This window comes from Pseudopodoces humilis, chromosome 1 (assembly GCF_049639895.1).
Source record: "Pseudopodoces humilis isolate 2021_Gansu_Grassland_sample_001 chromosome 1, ASM4963989v1, whole genome shotgun sequence".
In the NCBI taxonomy this organism is placed as follows: Eukaryota; Metazoa; Chordata; class Aves; order Passeriformes; family Paridae; genus Pseudopodoces; species Pseudopodoces humilis.
Genome location: NC_142200.1, coordinates 107,742,245 through 107,757,179, shown reverse-complemented (window position 1 = coordinate 107,757,179; position 14,935 = coordinate 107,742,245). Strand labels below are relative to the sequence as shown.

The 14,935-nt window shown below is 39.6% G+C and overlaps 1 protein-coding gene across 5 annotated transcripts in view; it reads left to right on the top strand.

The window, feature by feature from the left end:
* The window catches only part of MYRIP (myosin VIIA and Rab interacting protein), a 216,516-nt gene that overhangs the window by 173,732 nt on the left and 27,849 nt on the right, over positions 1 to 14,935 (top strand). For 3 of the 5 annotated variants that reach the window (XM_088063388.1, XM_088063401.1, XM_088063385.1), the window contains exons 9-11: positions 5,179 to 5,356; positions 6,137 to 6,232; positions 9,622 to 10,271. In XM_088063388.1, the coding sequence (XP_087919514.1) occupies positions 5,179 to 5,356; positions 6,137 to 6,232; positions 9,622 to 10,271 (924 nt within the window). The remainder of the gene's footprint in view (positions 1 to 5,178; positions 5,357 to 6,136; positions 6,233 to 9,621; positions 10,272 to 14,935) is intronic. The other 2 variants (XM_005519028.3, XM_088063392.1) reach the window with 1 other exon arrangement.

Genomic DNA, 14,935 nt, shown 5'->3' with positions numbered 1-14,935 from the left:
CTTGCTTTTGGTTACTTGTTTTGCTTTTTACTCAGTGTTCAGCAGAGTGAGCTTGAAAATTGTTACTGATAGAAAATGTAATATTTATTAAGTAATAGAAAATGGGATTAGTTTTTATTCACTCCTTCTTTCTATAATCTTCAGAAATCACTTTGTCTCCTTTTTTATTTTTTTACTGAAGGCCATCAATTAATTAGATGATTCCTTTTAGTTCTAATTCAGTGAAAAATGAAGGTTCTCAATCCAGACATTATAAACCACACAATAGAAATCTATAATTGAAACAAACATGTCACAGGAGGTGCCACTAGGCAGCATTAGGTGGGGAACTCATCTAACTTAAGTATCTGGAAATGCCTGTCAATGCCCCAGCTGTATTTTGTGAGCTGTGCTGCACTGCCCAGCGCTCCAGGATGCAGCACCTGCCTCTGGGGGGTGTGTGCAGAGCACAGCAACGATCAGCAGGGCTGCAGTGCCATCTGCTGATGCTCCAATTTACTGCCGAAACCAGCAGTGTCTGACTGCAGATCTACAGGGCATTTAGAACACATAAGTACACCTAAAATAGCACTTGGTGGATGGGTTGGGGTTTTTGTTTGCGGAGGAAGCAGAATTTCTGGGTAGGAAATATGCCAAGTATCTTTAGCTCCTTTCTTGTTATCTGATGTCTTTATAAATTAAAACCAAAGTTCCTACATTCCTGCCTTCTTTTGAAAATTGTTTCTAGGCTCCTGTATTTCTTTTTTATATATATACTTTCGATTCTTCTGCTCTGAGATCTTATTGCAGTCCAGGCATGTAAGCAGTTGATAAAGCTTGAGAGACATGGTTCCTTCATTTAGTCAGTAAAAATCCCTTGCTCCAAAGCAAACTGACCCAAGAGCCTATCAGGGTAGCCAGCCTTACCTCCAATACTTCCGTGCATCCAGGGAATGCATATTTCACAGGGAAACCATATGGAGCATCAGCCCCCAGCAGGCTTCTCCAGCCTGCTCCCTTATTTTCAGTGTTTTGCTTCCCATACAAATGTCCCCAAGGGAAAGATATCCCCTGTGGATCTAGAGATGGGCTGTTACCTCTGTGAAGAAGAGAGGCACTGATGCAGCACAGTAATGTGTGCTTCTGCCGCCTGCACAGGTGTGTGCAAGCAGTGAAATCAGCTCACAGGGAAGTGGGATGTGGCCCATGCTGCAGCTGTAGGGCTATGGAGTTAGTGGTGCTGGCTGAGTTTAGGTTGATGCAAATGTGCCAGCCAAGATTAGGGCTTTTGCTGTGTTGTCTCACACCAAATAACTAACTTTCTAGTTTGCTCTTTACTTGCAAAAAAACAACAAAAGGAGGTCTTGAGGTCATTTGCATTTCAGATAGAGTCATGTGTCGGGCTGCTAATTGATTGGAGATAAACTTGTAGGCAAACATTTGCTGTTGTGCTCTGAAAAATAGAGTCAATTTAGACTGGTTTGTTCTCCTGCCAGGATGTGCTTCTGTCCTGTTCCTACACCAAGCTTGGCTATTGACACTCCTGTTTTGTGTCATTATCAGTGCTACCAGTGATTTTAACTGTTCAGGGATGAGTGTTTATGCTTTCTTTCCACCTCTGCTTGTCTGAGTAAAACACAATTCTACTATCTCTCTCTCCATCCTTTTCCTTCCAGAACAAGAAATAATCTAATCCTGTACAGTTATGTATTCTTCTGAATTGGAGCTTATTAGAACACTGGTACTTGTTGAGCATTTCAGTCTCTCCAGATACAAGAACTACACAGAACTGCAAATGAAGTAGTGAAGAGTGGAAGTTCAATAGTGTCTTCCTTTTTCAGGATCTAAATGCAGGGCTGCAGCCAAGCTGTTTTATCATGCCATTACTTTTCTCTCCTTGAGCCTACTGTGACATTGAACCATCCTCAGTGAGAGGAGCTGGTACTTCTTCAGAGCAGTTCAAGACAGATTTTATCAAAAATTCACATAAAGTGTAGAAAAATAATGAGGATGGCCTAAAGCCAAGCTTTGGAGGCACCAAAAGCTTTACCCCTTGCTGTATTTCAGCTGAATTTCCTGGGAAATTTCTTCGCAGTAGTTCCTGCTTAGTACCAATTTCCTGCTCCGCAGAGACCTTGCAAAAACTGTGGAGAGCAGCTTCCCTCTGATCTGACCCAGAAGTTATAGCACACAATTGTGGACCTGATTTTCTGAGTCTGAGAGAGTTTTCAGCCTGTCAGTGAAAATTCCTCTTCCCAAGGGAAGGTCTATTGAGAAAGTTTTTCTCTCAAGTACTATTTTTGTAAATAGTTTATGGTTCTCAAAACAATACTGTACAGCTGTGTTAAGTGTGTTTTCTCTTGTTCCACCAATGGGACTAGGGAGGTCTTGTTCCCTTTACCAATCATGTTAAACCTGTATCGGAACACCTTATAAAAAATAACCAAAAAGTGAAAGTAAAATCCCTTCTAATGATCTTCCTCTGCTGCTGTATTAAATCCACACTTCTTATTTCACGCCCAACAGCGACACACCATTTTTAAAAATCAGCTTTTTGCTAGATAAGTTTGTTTGGTTGAGCTTATGTCAGATCCTAGGCTACTACACCACATGGGACCATGTCCACCTTCTTTTCTGTGTTTCCTTGTTTTTCAGCTCCTTTCATCCTTCAGGCTGTTCATCTTCTCCTTTTTAAATACTTCAAGCTGGTATGTCTCTCCTAGTCCTTCTGAAAACTTTATCTGCTCTATAGTGTGGATGCACCTAAGCTGGCTTGAAATTGCCAGGGCACTGCTGGCCACAGCTTTGCTGCCAAGTGTCAGCCTGGGGGCAGAAGTGCTCAGCTCCTTCAGGAGGTTTCACAGCCCATGCCAAGTTTTGTGTTGTCAGGGTTAAGCTGCTGGCAGGTCTTAGGTGAGTTGAGAGCAAAGAGCAGATGCTGCCATCACTGCAGTGGCATCACTTTACTCTGAGGTTTGTGAGATGATGAGTAGGCACACAAGAAGCTGCCATTTAAACAAAACAGGAAAGTTGTCAAACATGCGGGTAGCTCTCATTATTGGAGTCCCAGATACCCTTTTGCAGATTACTTAAGTTCTTCCTGGTATTCTGCTTCTCAAAGATCCAGTTCTTTGAGTAATAAGGGAAAATAGATAGTACTGATTGAACTGTAGGCTATTCCTTCTTCTGAGTCTTGTCTTCTTATCTCTTATCTCTCGTGTTTGCTATATGTACATGGAAAAAGAACGTGCCCTGAGAGAATGTTCATGGACAGCCACAAAACCTGGCTGCTTCCAGTATATGACAACTTGAAGATTTCAAAAGATGCTGCAGACATCGGACCTAATTTATTGAAAGCATGGCAAGTTTGGTAGTTCTAGCTTTACAATGAAGTGAAATGAGCCACAGCAGTTAAAACTTGGCACAGTTCAGGTGGCAAATTTGTTGCAGAATTGTTTATATTGTCCACATATCCTGACAGGATGAAATCAAAGTCTATGAACAAATTTCATATAATGAAACCATTTATGTATCTGTATGCATTGCATTAAATTATTTTATTTTATTTTATTACTTTCTCAGGGTTAAGAAGGATTCAGATGATTTTCACCAATGAAAGACCTAGTTCAAGGTTTGGAGCAGACTAAATACACACTTGAACATGGCTAACTTGTAAAAGTGATGCACCTGAAAGATTCCCTATAGTAAAATTACTTTGAGCATGTTGTGAATAGTTTATATCACTAAATATAAAAGGAAACACTCCAATGCATCACCTGTGTCTTTGTATGGACAAGATTACCAAAGTTGTGCAGTCATTGTCATTATAGAAAATATTTTATTCTAGTGCAATAACTCTGGCTTTTCTTCATGAATTCAGAAGCCAAACTAAACCCTGGTGCTTAGTTGTGTTTCCTTTGACTGCTGAGCCAAGGATACAGGAAGATTTGCAGTTAATTAAATCTTCTGGCATGGTACATGGGTCCCACAGAGGAGCATTTCATATGGGAGGAGATGCAGCCAGAAAATGGTATAAGCGTGGCTTTCGAGCCAGAAGGACTCCCAGCAATGCTTATGCTGCCCTGGGAATTGAATGGACTTGAAAATAACTGAAAGTCAAGTTCTCCTTTACCTCACCTGCCCCAGTGCAAAGTAGACCTCTGATACAGGCAAAGACTGGACCTTTTGAGAGTAATAGATTTTGCTAAATATTTGTAATTTGAACATCACTAAAAATGTACAAAGATTTGAGAGGGCTAACTTGGCCTGTGCAAAGCAGCTGAGCCATTTGAAAACCTGGCATATACAGTCTTCTACTGACTCTGATGGGAAGGCAACTTGACTCGAGCTCGGAAAGCCTTGTTTCTAGAACTACATATGTGATTTGATATTCAAGTGTGAGTTCCACTGAAATCAGCTGGACAAGATCAGCACTCAAAGCTTTTTAAAATGGGCCAAATTTAAAAGTATCTTCTGTAACTGACTGACTTCTCTGTGCCTAGGTGAAAACTATTATGTCTGATCTATTAATGTGGAACCAAAGGGAAGTCCCTTCCCCTCAGTAGCAGTCAGGCTGATTAACAATCACAACAGTATTTTACCTTATTATGCCTTGAAATGTAACCCTCCTAGAACTAAATAGATGTGCAATTGTAGGCTAAGTTGAGTTCATTAGTAAGACAGCATAAAACTGCTCAACGTATTGGGTGTTATGAATGTATGTCCTAGCAAACAGAATTCTGCATTAAAATCGGTTGAGTTTCATATCTGTTTCTGGGGAACAGGCTGTTTGTTTGCTTTTTTTTTAATTTTTAACTTCTGCAAATTGTTACACCAGATGGCCTGTTGAGCCAACAATAGATCATCATGTCTCACCACTATGGGATCCCTTTCTGGCTAACTTGAGTCAAAGCAGTTCGATATCAGAACTCACCAAGTACATTCCTAACAACTTCACCTTAATTATTTCTCTCCATCTGGTCCATGATCGTATAAACAATTTCCTGCCTCTTTGCATAACATCAGAAATGCACATAAATAAGCAATCTAATGCTGAATTCTTTTGAATACATTAAATCCCATTTGTGATGTTAGCAGATCCCACGCTTCTATGGGTAAGTGAATATTAATTATGGTAAAGAGTTGGATAATTAACTACTTCTATTTTTAAATTGCACTCTTTGATTTTTAATCCCACAGAGGTCTCAGTCTGCATTCTCCCTGGCTAGTGAAGATTTGACCAGTAAAGGACAAGATCCTGCATCATCTGTGACTGAGGCTCTTCGGAGGCAGCAAAAGGGACAGTCCAGGAAGCAGAAGGAACGCAAGCGCTCTGCTTTACCCAGCTGGAAGAGTGTAGACAGGCTAAATGAAACAAGTAAATATTTCTAGTACGAATAAGATTATTTTTTGGTTCTCACTCACATGTGGAAAAAGTACAACTTGAAGCAAATACTTTCTCAAGGGCGTTTCTGCTGACCTCTGTGCTTTCAGAGGTCACATGTAAAATGTATATTTGATGTTTCCATGTCACAGTTTCATTGGGCTATGTCATTGCTTATCTTAACTTTCTTTTAAAAAAAAATATTCAAAATTTGTATATTTGTGAAGTAAATTTTGTACTGTTACAAAATTTAGACAAGTAGTTTGGATGCATTTCAGAGCTTCTAAGACACAAGAGCTCAAGGAGGCAATCTGTCCTCCAGTTGAAGGACTCCTAACAACTTTATTTTCAGCCCTGATGAATTGACAAATTCTCTGTGCAGCCCTACTCACTGGTGCTTCCAGACTAGTTTGAGGAGGCTGTATGAGTAGGAACTTCACACACCAGCAGTTTCCCCGGATCTGACCTCTATCAGCATGCATTGGGTATGGATGTAAATATGGATGATGGATGGAGAGCAGCTTTCCAAGTCAGCTCCATTCCTGAATCAACACCCTGGGATAGAATGCGATTCCCTGCTTACTTCTAGATGACATTAAGACAGGTTGTAATGGAAGAAGATATCAATGTAAATAAATATCTAAAGGGAGGGTGTCAGAGGCTGGAGCTAGGCTCTGCTCAGTGGTGCCAAACAATATGACAGGAGACAAGAGGCAGAAACTGATGCACAGGAAGCTGCACCTGGATATGAGAAAGAACTTCTTCACTATGCAGGTGACCAAGCGCTGGAACAGGTTGCCCAGAGATGCTGTGGAGTCCCTTTCACTGAAGATATTCAAGAACCTGGATGCAATCCTGTGCCATGTACAGGTTGGTTGGACCAGCTGACCCACTGTGGTCCCTTCCAACCTAGCCCTTTCTGTTCTTCTGCAGTTGTGGCTCCTGCTCTTGGGGTGTCCCATTGCCATTGCCTCTCTTGTTCTGGCTGAAGCATTTGTGAGGCCACAAGAGTGTAGCACCAGGCAACTCCCTTACCATAGAGTTGGTTAGTTTTTACCCCTACAGCTGCACAAGGGCAAGAGCTTAACTCATTGCAGCAGCATTCCCTGGCTCCAAGTGTTGCCATCCCATGACAGAATCTGTTTGTTCTTGCATCTTCTCTTGTAGCAGCTGTAGAACCCATCTGACTCATGTAGCGTATTGGTTCATGAAGCTGTACAGGCAGAAAACTTCTCTTTTGTGGGGTGAGTTTGCTGGTGCTGTAACTCCCACAGCTGCCTCACTAGGTGCTGGCAAGCAGAAGCAGTTTTGGGTTTGGGCAAGCCGTATTTTTGGGTTTCTTAGGGACCAGGGACTGGGACTGTCCATTTGTTCAATTTATTTATCTGTAACGCCAGTTGATAACTGGGGAGACTGAAATTTAGACAATTTCAATACTACTCCTCCCCTGTGAAAGAAATTAATATTAAAGTACTACTAAAATCTGACTTAACCAAGTCTGCATTACTCTGTGAATTTCTTAATTAACCCACTGTCAGGAGTGTTTTTCTCCTGGGCATTTTAGTAGAAGGCCTATTTTCAGTAAAGCAGTTAATTTGGTGCTTAAATTTAAGAACCCACTTGAATCCCATTGCATTCAACTGTTGAGAAATTTAGTATTTAACAATTGCTTAACCATAGCAGACTGACAAATTGACCCAGTTTCTTTCCAGCTGCTCTACAGAGAGGATTTATTCTGCTTCTTTTATCTAAAAACCACATTTGTGATGAAATTCTGGTGCCTATTGAGCTAATAGTAAAAAGCTGATTGTGCTAATATCTGTAAATATGGCCTCACCTATGCAGTAATAAGCAGCTTTGTATTATGATACAGAAAACAAGAGAAATCTCAACCAAGAGTTTTATATGGTAACATCAATGGGCTTTTTAGGCATGTAGCCTAAAAGTAGTTCACAATTCATTGTGGTTACAGTTCATATTGGTTTAAATGGTGACTCAAGAGCCAAATTAGGATACTGTCCTTTTCTTCCCCCTTTATCAGTAGTCTTACAATGAAACCTCTTAAATCTTTTTTTTTTTTCTTTTCATATGGATGAATTACAGCTTAAGCCCCAAGAATTGTGTAAAAAAGTGACTTCATTTTGAAAAATCAGGGAGGGAGCACTTGACATTGTAGGATAAAACTGGGATAAAACTGAGTCAACTTTCTGAATATAGAGTTCTCATTGGCTTTCTACTCTGTTTGTCCTCTAAGATGTAATCAACTACTATCCTGTCCTTTCTTCAGTTAACTGAGGTTGAATAACCAATTCTCACGTGGTGTTGTTAATTAGAATAAGGGGGATATGGTCTGGGGGAGTAAAGAAGTTCGTGACTCCCCATTACACAGCTGAATTCCTGTTGGAGATTTATATCCTGCAGAGCTGTTGGCTCTGTTTGAAGGAATGATGTTTTGAGCTCTCAGGAGAACCCTATACTTAGATTAGTTAGTATACTTGGGAAAAGTAAGCAAGCAGAAGTTTCTTATGCTTGATAGTTAGTTTGGTTTTTGTTCTCCAAAATCAGGGATTACAATAAAGAATTATTAGTTCTCCTTGCACACTTCAGTTATATCCTTGGTTGGTCACGGATACAAGACAACTAGTATTATTTTAATTTTCTTTTAAGCAGGAGTAAGAACTGTATTTTCTCAGGTTCTCTGAAGTGACTTGCAACTTAGGAAGCCAAAATAAGCCAAAAGGATTCAAATGAGTAAAGAATGCAAAAATTGTCATAAAACTCTTACAGCTCCTAAGTTTAATTACCATTTAATTTTTGGTTTTTTGGGGGGAGGGGTGTTTTGGTGTTGGTAGTGCACATCAGACTTTTTTTTTTTTTTTTTTAACTAAGCATAGCTTGCTGCATACTAATGTTCTTTATGAACAGTTCCAGGGAAAAAGTAATCTTTTCATCCTTATATTTGTAACCATCTAATTATATTCTACAACAGACCAAGATATTACTGTGTGCATTTAAAAATAGTGATGTTCTGCTTACATTTTGAGAAAACAAATGGTTTATATTAAGTATTTCTATAGGTTTCTGAAAATAACAAATTAAAATCCATGGGAGGAATCCTTAAGTCTGAAAAGTTCATTCAGTAGGCTGGATTACTGTGTAAATCCATGGCATTATATATTTTTCAACTGCTGCAGAAGGCAGTCATCACACATCCATATTTCCCATGAGGAGAATTTTCAGTTTTGATTGGAAATTAAATCTAAATTTAGAAGAAATGCAGTTCTCATAGTTATGAGAGTTAAAGAGAACTTTCTGACCATTTTTGTGACTTTTTTCGTTTTTATGTTGGAGTTGTGAAACATACTCTGAAAGTGTGGAAGGACACAAGCAGCAGTGCTTGTGTCAGAAAGCTCGTTTGGTATTTGGTCTGGGGGACAGCAACAGCAGCCATGAGCAAGAGTCTAGGAGAGATAAGGACAAAGCAAGTATTTTTCATACTGCCTCCAAGTAGGCTCTAAACCTCTTGAACTTTCAATTTAATGACTGTCTCAGCTAGAAGTGTTTTTTCTGTATTTAGTAAATTTTAGTGGATTTCTCCTCAGCATTCACAAGGAGAATCTCAGCTTTATCACAGATAATTTCAAGCATCCAGGACAACCTTAGGCAAGAAGCTCCCTAGGTCTGGTATCCATTGCATCCCACTTCTTTCTTTTGTTTGTTTAGACTCTTGATTTCTCTAGCTTCACTTCATGCCCTCTAGTAGTTAGGTTGGAAGAGATTGCCACATCTCTTTTAGCGTGTATTTTCTCAGTCTTCTGTCCTCCAGATGGCAGAGCTCTGGCTTACTTAATCATTCCTTGAATGGACACCATTTCAGAACCTGGTATAACCTTTGCTGCTCTTCTCTGATTCTTTTTCCATCTTTCCTTTTCAGTGTGGGGGACCAGAACTGCACACAGCATCAAAGACATTTGCAAAACTCAGGACTTATACATGCCTGTGTGCTTATGTTCCATTGGCCTTTCGTAATCATTCTTTTAGAAAAAAACTTTGGTCCAAGTACTCTCCCGTTTTAGTCATCACCATGACTTAAAGTGGTGGGTTCTCAGCAGGAGGGCAGCTTGGCTGTCAGCATGGGGGAGTTCATGTGGCAGCAGCACTTGCATTTGTTTGTTAGTTTTGTTGAAACTTTCAGTCTGTGGCAAGTAAAAGCAGCCGTTCACAGTGTGATCACAGTTGTTCTTGTTTCCTTTTCCTAGGTCCGCCTCCTGTTTTCCAAAGCACCGATGGAAACTGGGTGGCTTTGCAGAATGTCGCTCTGCCTCGTCCTCGAATGCTCGCCAAACCAAAGAGTCAGGTGTTCAGAGCTTTGGAGAACGAGTCCAGCATTGTGTCTGCCTATGACGAGATGGGCTCGGACAGTGAGGATGACTATGACTGGAACGTGGCCTTGAACAAGCTGCGGCGGAGACCTCGACAATTGCCAGACGACTTCTATTACTCCAATTCCCAGTATGGCACCGAGTGGGCTTACGGCAATGATCAGTACCAGGCAGTGACCTCCCCCTCCTCTGGGTTATACACCAACACTGAGACGCTGTTCTCCGATTCGGAAACATCTTCAGTAAACTCTTCCCAGGAAGCTAAAGGACCTAGCAAACTTCTCTGGTTGCAAAGCAGAACTCAAAGTGATATGCCCAGAATGGAAAAGAAGCACTTCCATGGAGAACTAGATGTAAATTTCAATCCACAGGCAACTAGCTTGGAGTATTCAGACAGCAGTGAGACTGAAGAAGTCCATTATGATTTAGAAAAGAGATCAAGAAGGTGGAAGAAGAACAAAGCCATCTCTGAAGACTTGTGTGAAGAAAAGAATCAGACAAAAGCCAGCAAGAAGAATTTAAGTCAGGTAATCAAATTATCAAATTATCAAATGTATTCTCAAGAAGAGCTAGGCAAAACGAACTAAGCTATGCTGGCAACATCATGTGAATCATGAGTGGGAGGTGGAGTGTTCTTGCAAGCTTTATCTTCATCATGTCTCCTAAATAAGAAGAAAAAGTAGGGTGTTAGACAGGCTTTACTTTTTTTCTCAGATAGGCCACTTTCATCCAATCAAAGACATTGTTAATGTTATAAAATACTGTGCTCTTAAGAAAAAACCCCTCAGGATTTGTTAACAGCTAAGAAATGTTAATTAATCACTTGTTTTGTTGTGCTGTTGTTTTTTTTTTTTACTTCTGTTTTCTTGGTATAAGAAGTAACTCATTTGCCTGGCAATCTGCTCTTCAGTGTCTACAAATATTCTGGTAAGGGTTAAAGCTAATGAGCAGCAGAAATTTAAAAAGGGCTTTTTGCAAAATCCAGTCCAAGTGATGTCTGTTTTTAATTGATCACCTTAAGGTGAGTTCTGATGTGTTAGGGTGAGTGTTTGCAAACTACTTCCATTTAAATAATTTGTCAATTCATTAAGAAAACAAACAAAACCCAAACAAACAAGCAAAAAACCCAGACTGTAATACCTCAAACAGTTCATACAGTTCTCAAGCTGTTCACACAGCTTGAAGACAGCAAACATTTCTTTTAAATTACAGATAATGGATAACCAGAAGCCAGGAAGTCTCCTCTATTTGGAGTTTGTCCAGACCTGGGACTGATATTGAGGGATCCATTTGTCCCTCAGAATCTTGTTAGCAGTGCAAGCACACAAGCTCAGGAGAATATTGACCCCTTATCCAGTTCCATTTCCCACATCCTACCCCTCTTAAATCCTGAAGCTGCATCATTGCTGCAGCAGAGTAATAGTAAGCCTGAAGCAAGGATCTGAGGGCTGTCTTCTCCTTGTGCCTCTGATTATGGGCCACCTGATTCAGTTTTAAAGCTATCTGATCAAATTTAGCCTGGAACAGTTCCTCTTTCCTTGTGAAACTAGCCTGTATTTCCTGTAGAAAAACATCAGTACAGCTGATTGTAAGTCAGTATTAGGATTCTAGGATTTCAGCAGGCCTTTAATGCTGGATGTCATTAATTCTTACCCATTCCATCTGCTTTTAGGACAGAGTGTGGGTGTTTGGGGTGTTCTGTACTGATTCATTTATACTCGTGTCCTCATATATTTAAAATCAACAGTTGTTGAAGGGGAGTATGATGTATTATAATGTGATCTGATGACACATCCGTGGCCATTATTGACTTCTTAGAACATCAGGAAGAATTACAGGGCTTTACAGGGACTGCACAAAGACCATATCCTATACACAGACTTTTGCATTTAGCTTTCTGGCTTTGTGTATATGTGCATGATCTCTATGTGTCTGTATTCATACTGTGTCTTTCTAGTCACAATATACATTATGCAGAGCATGGAAGATCAGAGTTCACAGAGAATGTCCTGAAGATATTATAGAATCATTTAGATTGGAAACACTTTTAAGATCATCAAGGCCAGCAGTTAACCCTGCTCTGCAACTAAACGTTGTCCCTAAATGCCAAGACTACACATCTTTTAAATACCTCCAGGTATGGTGAATCAACCATTCCCTGGGCTGCCTGTTCCAGGGCTGGATAATCCTTTCTGTGAAGAAATTTTTGGTAATATCTAATCTAAACAACTCCCATGCTCATCCAGGTGAGGTCAGAAAGGCAGGGTGCTTCCCAAACATCCATGATGGCACCCTTTAGCAACTTAGTGTGTGCTTCAAAGTGCAAGCTGGTATGGAAATTATTCTTCTTTCCAAGTCTTTTGTGAGTTGCTTTGTCTCGTGTAACCTCTCTGTTGTGCTGAAAGTGCGAGATGCAGGATTCTAACCCACTCTCCCCTTCATTTTACCCTTGAGGCTAAAAGAGACTGTTCTTGCTCCCCTGCTCCCTCAGCCTCGATGGGGCAAGAAGAGGCACACTGCCTCCAGATCATGCCACTGTTTACAAAGCAATTAAATTCTCACTAGGAAGTTTCTGTATGGGTGGGTTTGCCTGTGTTTACTTTGTGTTTGGACATACACGCACACAGGGGTGGCTGATTTGACAGCTGGTTCTCACATTTGTAGAACTTTTACTCCAGCCTCTGGCAAACATGCACTGCTGGCACCAGGAATGGACTGACTACCACAGTTTAGAGCAAGGATGCTGCATGGTTGAACAATTCTAGGAAGCAAGTAAAATTGTCATGTGTATAAGGAATGTTTGAAAATGAATTAGCCAGACATCATTTACATTGCTCAGGAAAATGAGATTAAAGGGATGTCACAGGTTCATATATTCCCCAGAATAATGTATTGATCTTGGTAAAATGATTGAGGCTGCAGCAGGGAGAGCCCTGCATATAAACAGTTCTACAAAATTACAGTGTAGGTGTGTGAAGAACTGCAGACAGCATAGACTTAAGAAAGATTGACTGCAGGTCTTAAACCAGGCATAGCTTTTCACATGATGAGATTATGCAAAGTTTGCAGAGATCATACAAACTCTTCTAAACTTTTGTTGAACCAAGATTGAATAACTGATTATGTCAACTGCAGTGAAGAAACACACTTTTTCAGTACTTTACTGCATTGGAATATAATCTTATTTTACTGCATTGTAATAATAAAATGATAATTTGTTAACCATTATGTTTTCATCAGCATTGTAGAACAGGATCTCTGTTTATCAGTCTAAAAGCTAGGGTTTCATTTTTAATTTTCAAACAGTGAAGGTTGCTTTGTTTTCTACTGTCCACGTTTCTCAGTGAGATGGAAACAAGCCCTTTTTCTTCTTTGCTCTGAGTCTAGAGAGCTGTAGGCAGTTATGTTCTGGAAAAACTGCAGTCAGTTCATAACTCACAACTGAATTTCAATTTTAAATCAGGTATTTTTAGATAAGGATCCAGTTCCTAGATTAGGATAATGCTGTGGCATGTTTTTTTTATTTTTAATATATTTTTAGACACAACAGTGGAATGCCAACTTTGTGGCTGAGAGAGAATTTTTTGTTTAAAGTCTACAGTGACTTAGAAGGGGAAACCTGAGAACAGATACCAAGATGTGCTGTGTATGTGGAATTTTTTGCTTAACGATAAGTAAAAGAACAAGCTTCTTTACTGAGCTGTCTGTAGAGATGCCACAAACACAGTCATGAAGCAAGATATGAAAACTGTCCTGATAAAACCAAAGTCCTGCTATAAATAATATCTGATTGCTTATGTACCACAAAATTCTCATATTTCTGTGGCAACTGAACTGGAAAATGCAACTTTGCTTTTTATGACAATTTTTAAAATGGTAACTTTTTACAAAAAATGGACACTCAAGCCACCAATTGTTATCTGCTCTTATTATTAATAATTATAATAATAGTTGATACTTTTAGTAATGATAATATTGATATATTGGCTCTCATTATCTTTTTGAGAGAAGGATATGATTGTTGCTTAATGTAGCTGAAGTTCTTATGCTTCTGATGCAAAGTGATGGGGCTTAATTGCTTTAAGTGAAAGAAGTGCCCTCATTAAGAGTTTGTTCCTTTGATCAGGAGACCTCATGTGTTAATTACAGCCCTCCTGCCCTGCAGCCAGGTAAGGGGTGAGCACTGTCAGACTGCCTGTTCCCACGGGATGGCGCTTGAGATGTATTCTTTGAAAACAGTTCCCTGAAATCACTCTGGCTCTTGCTGAGAAACTGCCTGCAAACCTTACAATTTGTGTATTCTCCTAAAAACTTCAGTTTCCAATTTTTTGTTTTCTATATGAAGGGAACTTTCTCTCAGGAATTTATAGTTTAGCATGGATTTTGATCTGGAACATCCTTTTTTGTATTTGGTTTTTGTCCACTCTGACTGTGTTATCAGCAATTTGTGTGCAAGGATTTGGACACTGTTTATGAGTAAAAGTATATTTCTTGTTTTCATTGTCTCCTAAAAGACTTATGCTTGCATAGAAACACTTGATTTTCTTTTAGTGAAACTGGGTTTGTGACTGTGTCAGTCTGCCAAGCTCTCACAGAAGCTCAGTTTTCAGATAAAATGGTAGCCTTTTATTCTTGTTTGCAGTTCTTAGCATAATATACTGCTGATAGATGAAAATGGGAATTTACACATTGATTTGTATGATACAAAAATGTCATTAAACTTACCAGAAAGAGTAAAAACATGAACAGTAAAGAATAACAAAATTTAATGCAGCATCTACTAAATAATAATAGTACTTTTCAATGTATTCATTTTATTGTTTTCATGGCTGCTAATGCATTTTTTAACTTGTCAGTCCATGAAAGAGGTATAATCTCCTCACAAATAATTTGCTGCCACTCTCTGAAAAGCCCAACACACAAGTCAAGCAGCCTGCTATTAACAGAGACCACAAAGTGCAGCAGTGTAAGGTACCATTATCTCTGCATGTATACAGGAATTAACAGCTCTAGCCAATATAGATAATCTGCTCATTTAAAGGAGGTTAGAAAGCTAAAAAAGGAGTAATAGACATACCTGAGCCCAGTTATAATACAGTCAATACTCTCAAGATGAGTCCTCCCTCAAGAAATAATGTGTATTCAAAACACAGATTCAGCTAATGCTGGATGAGACCCTGGGGTTGCCAAG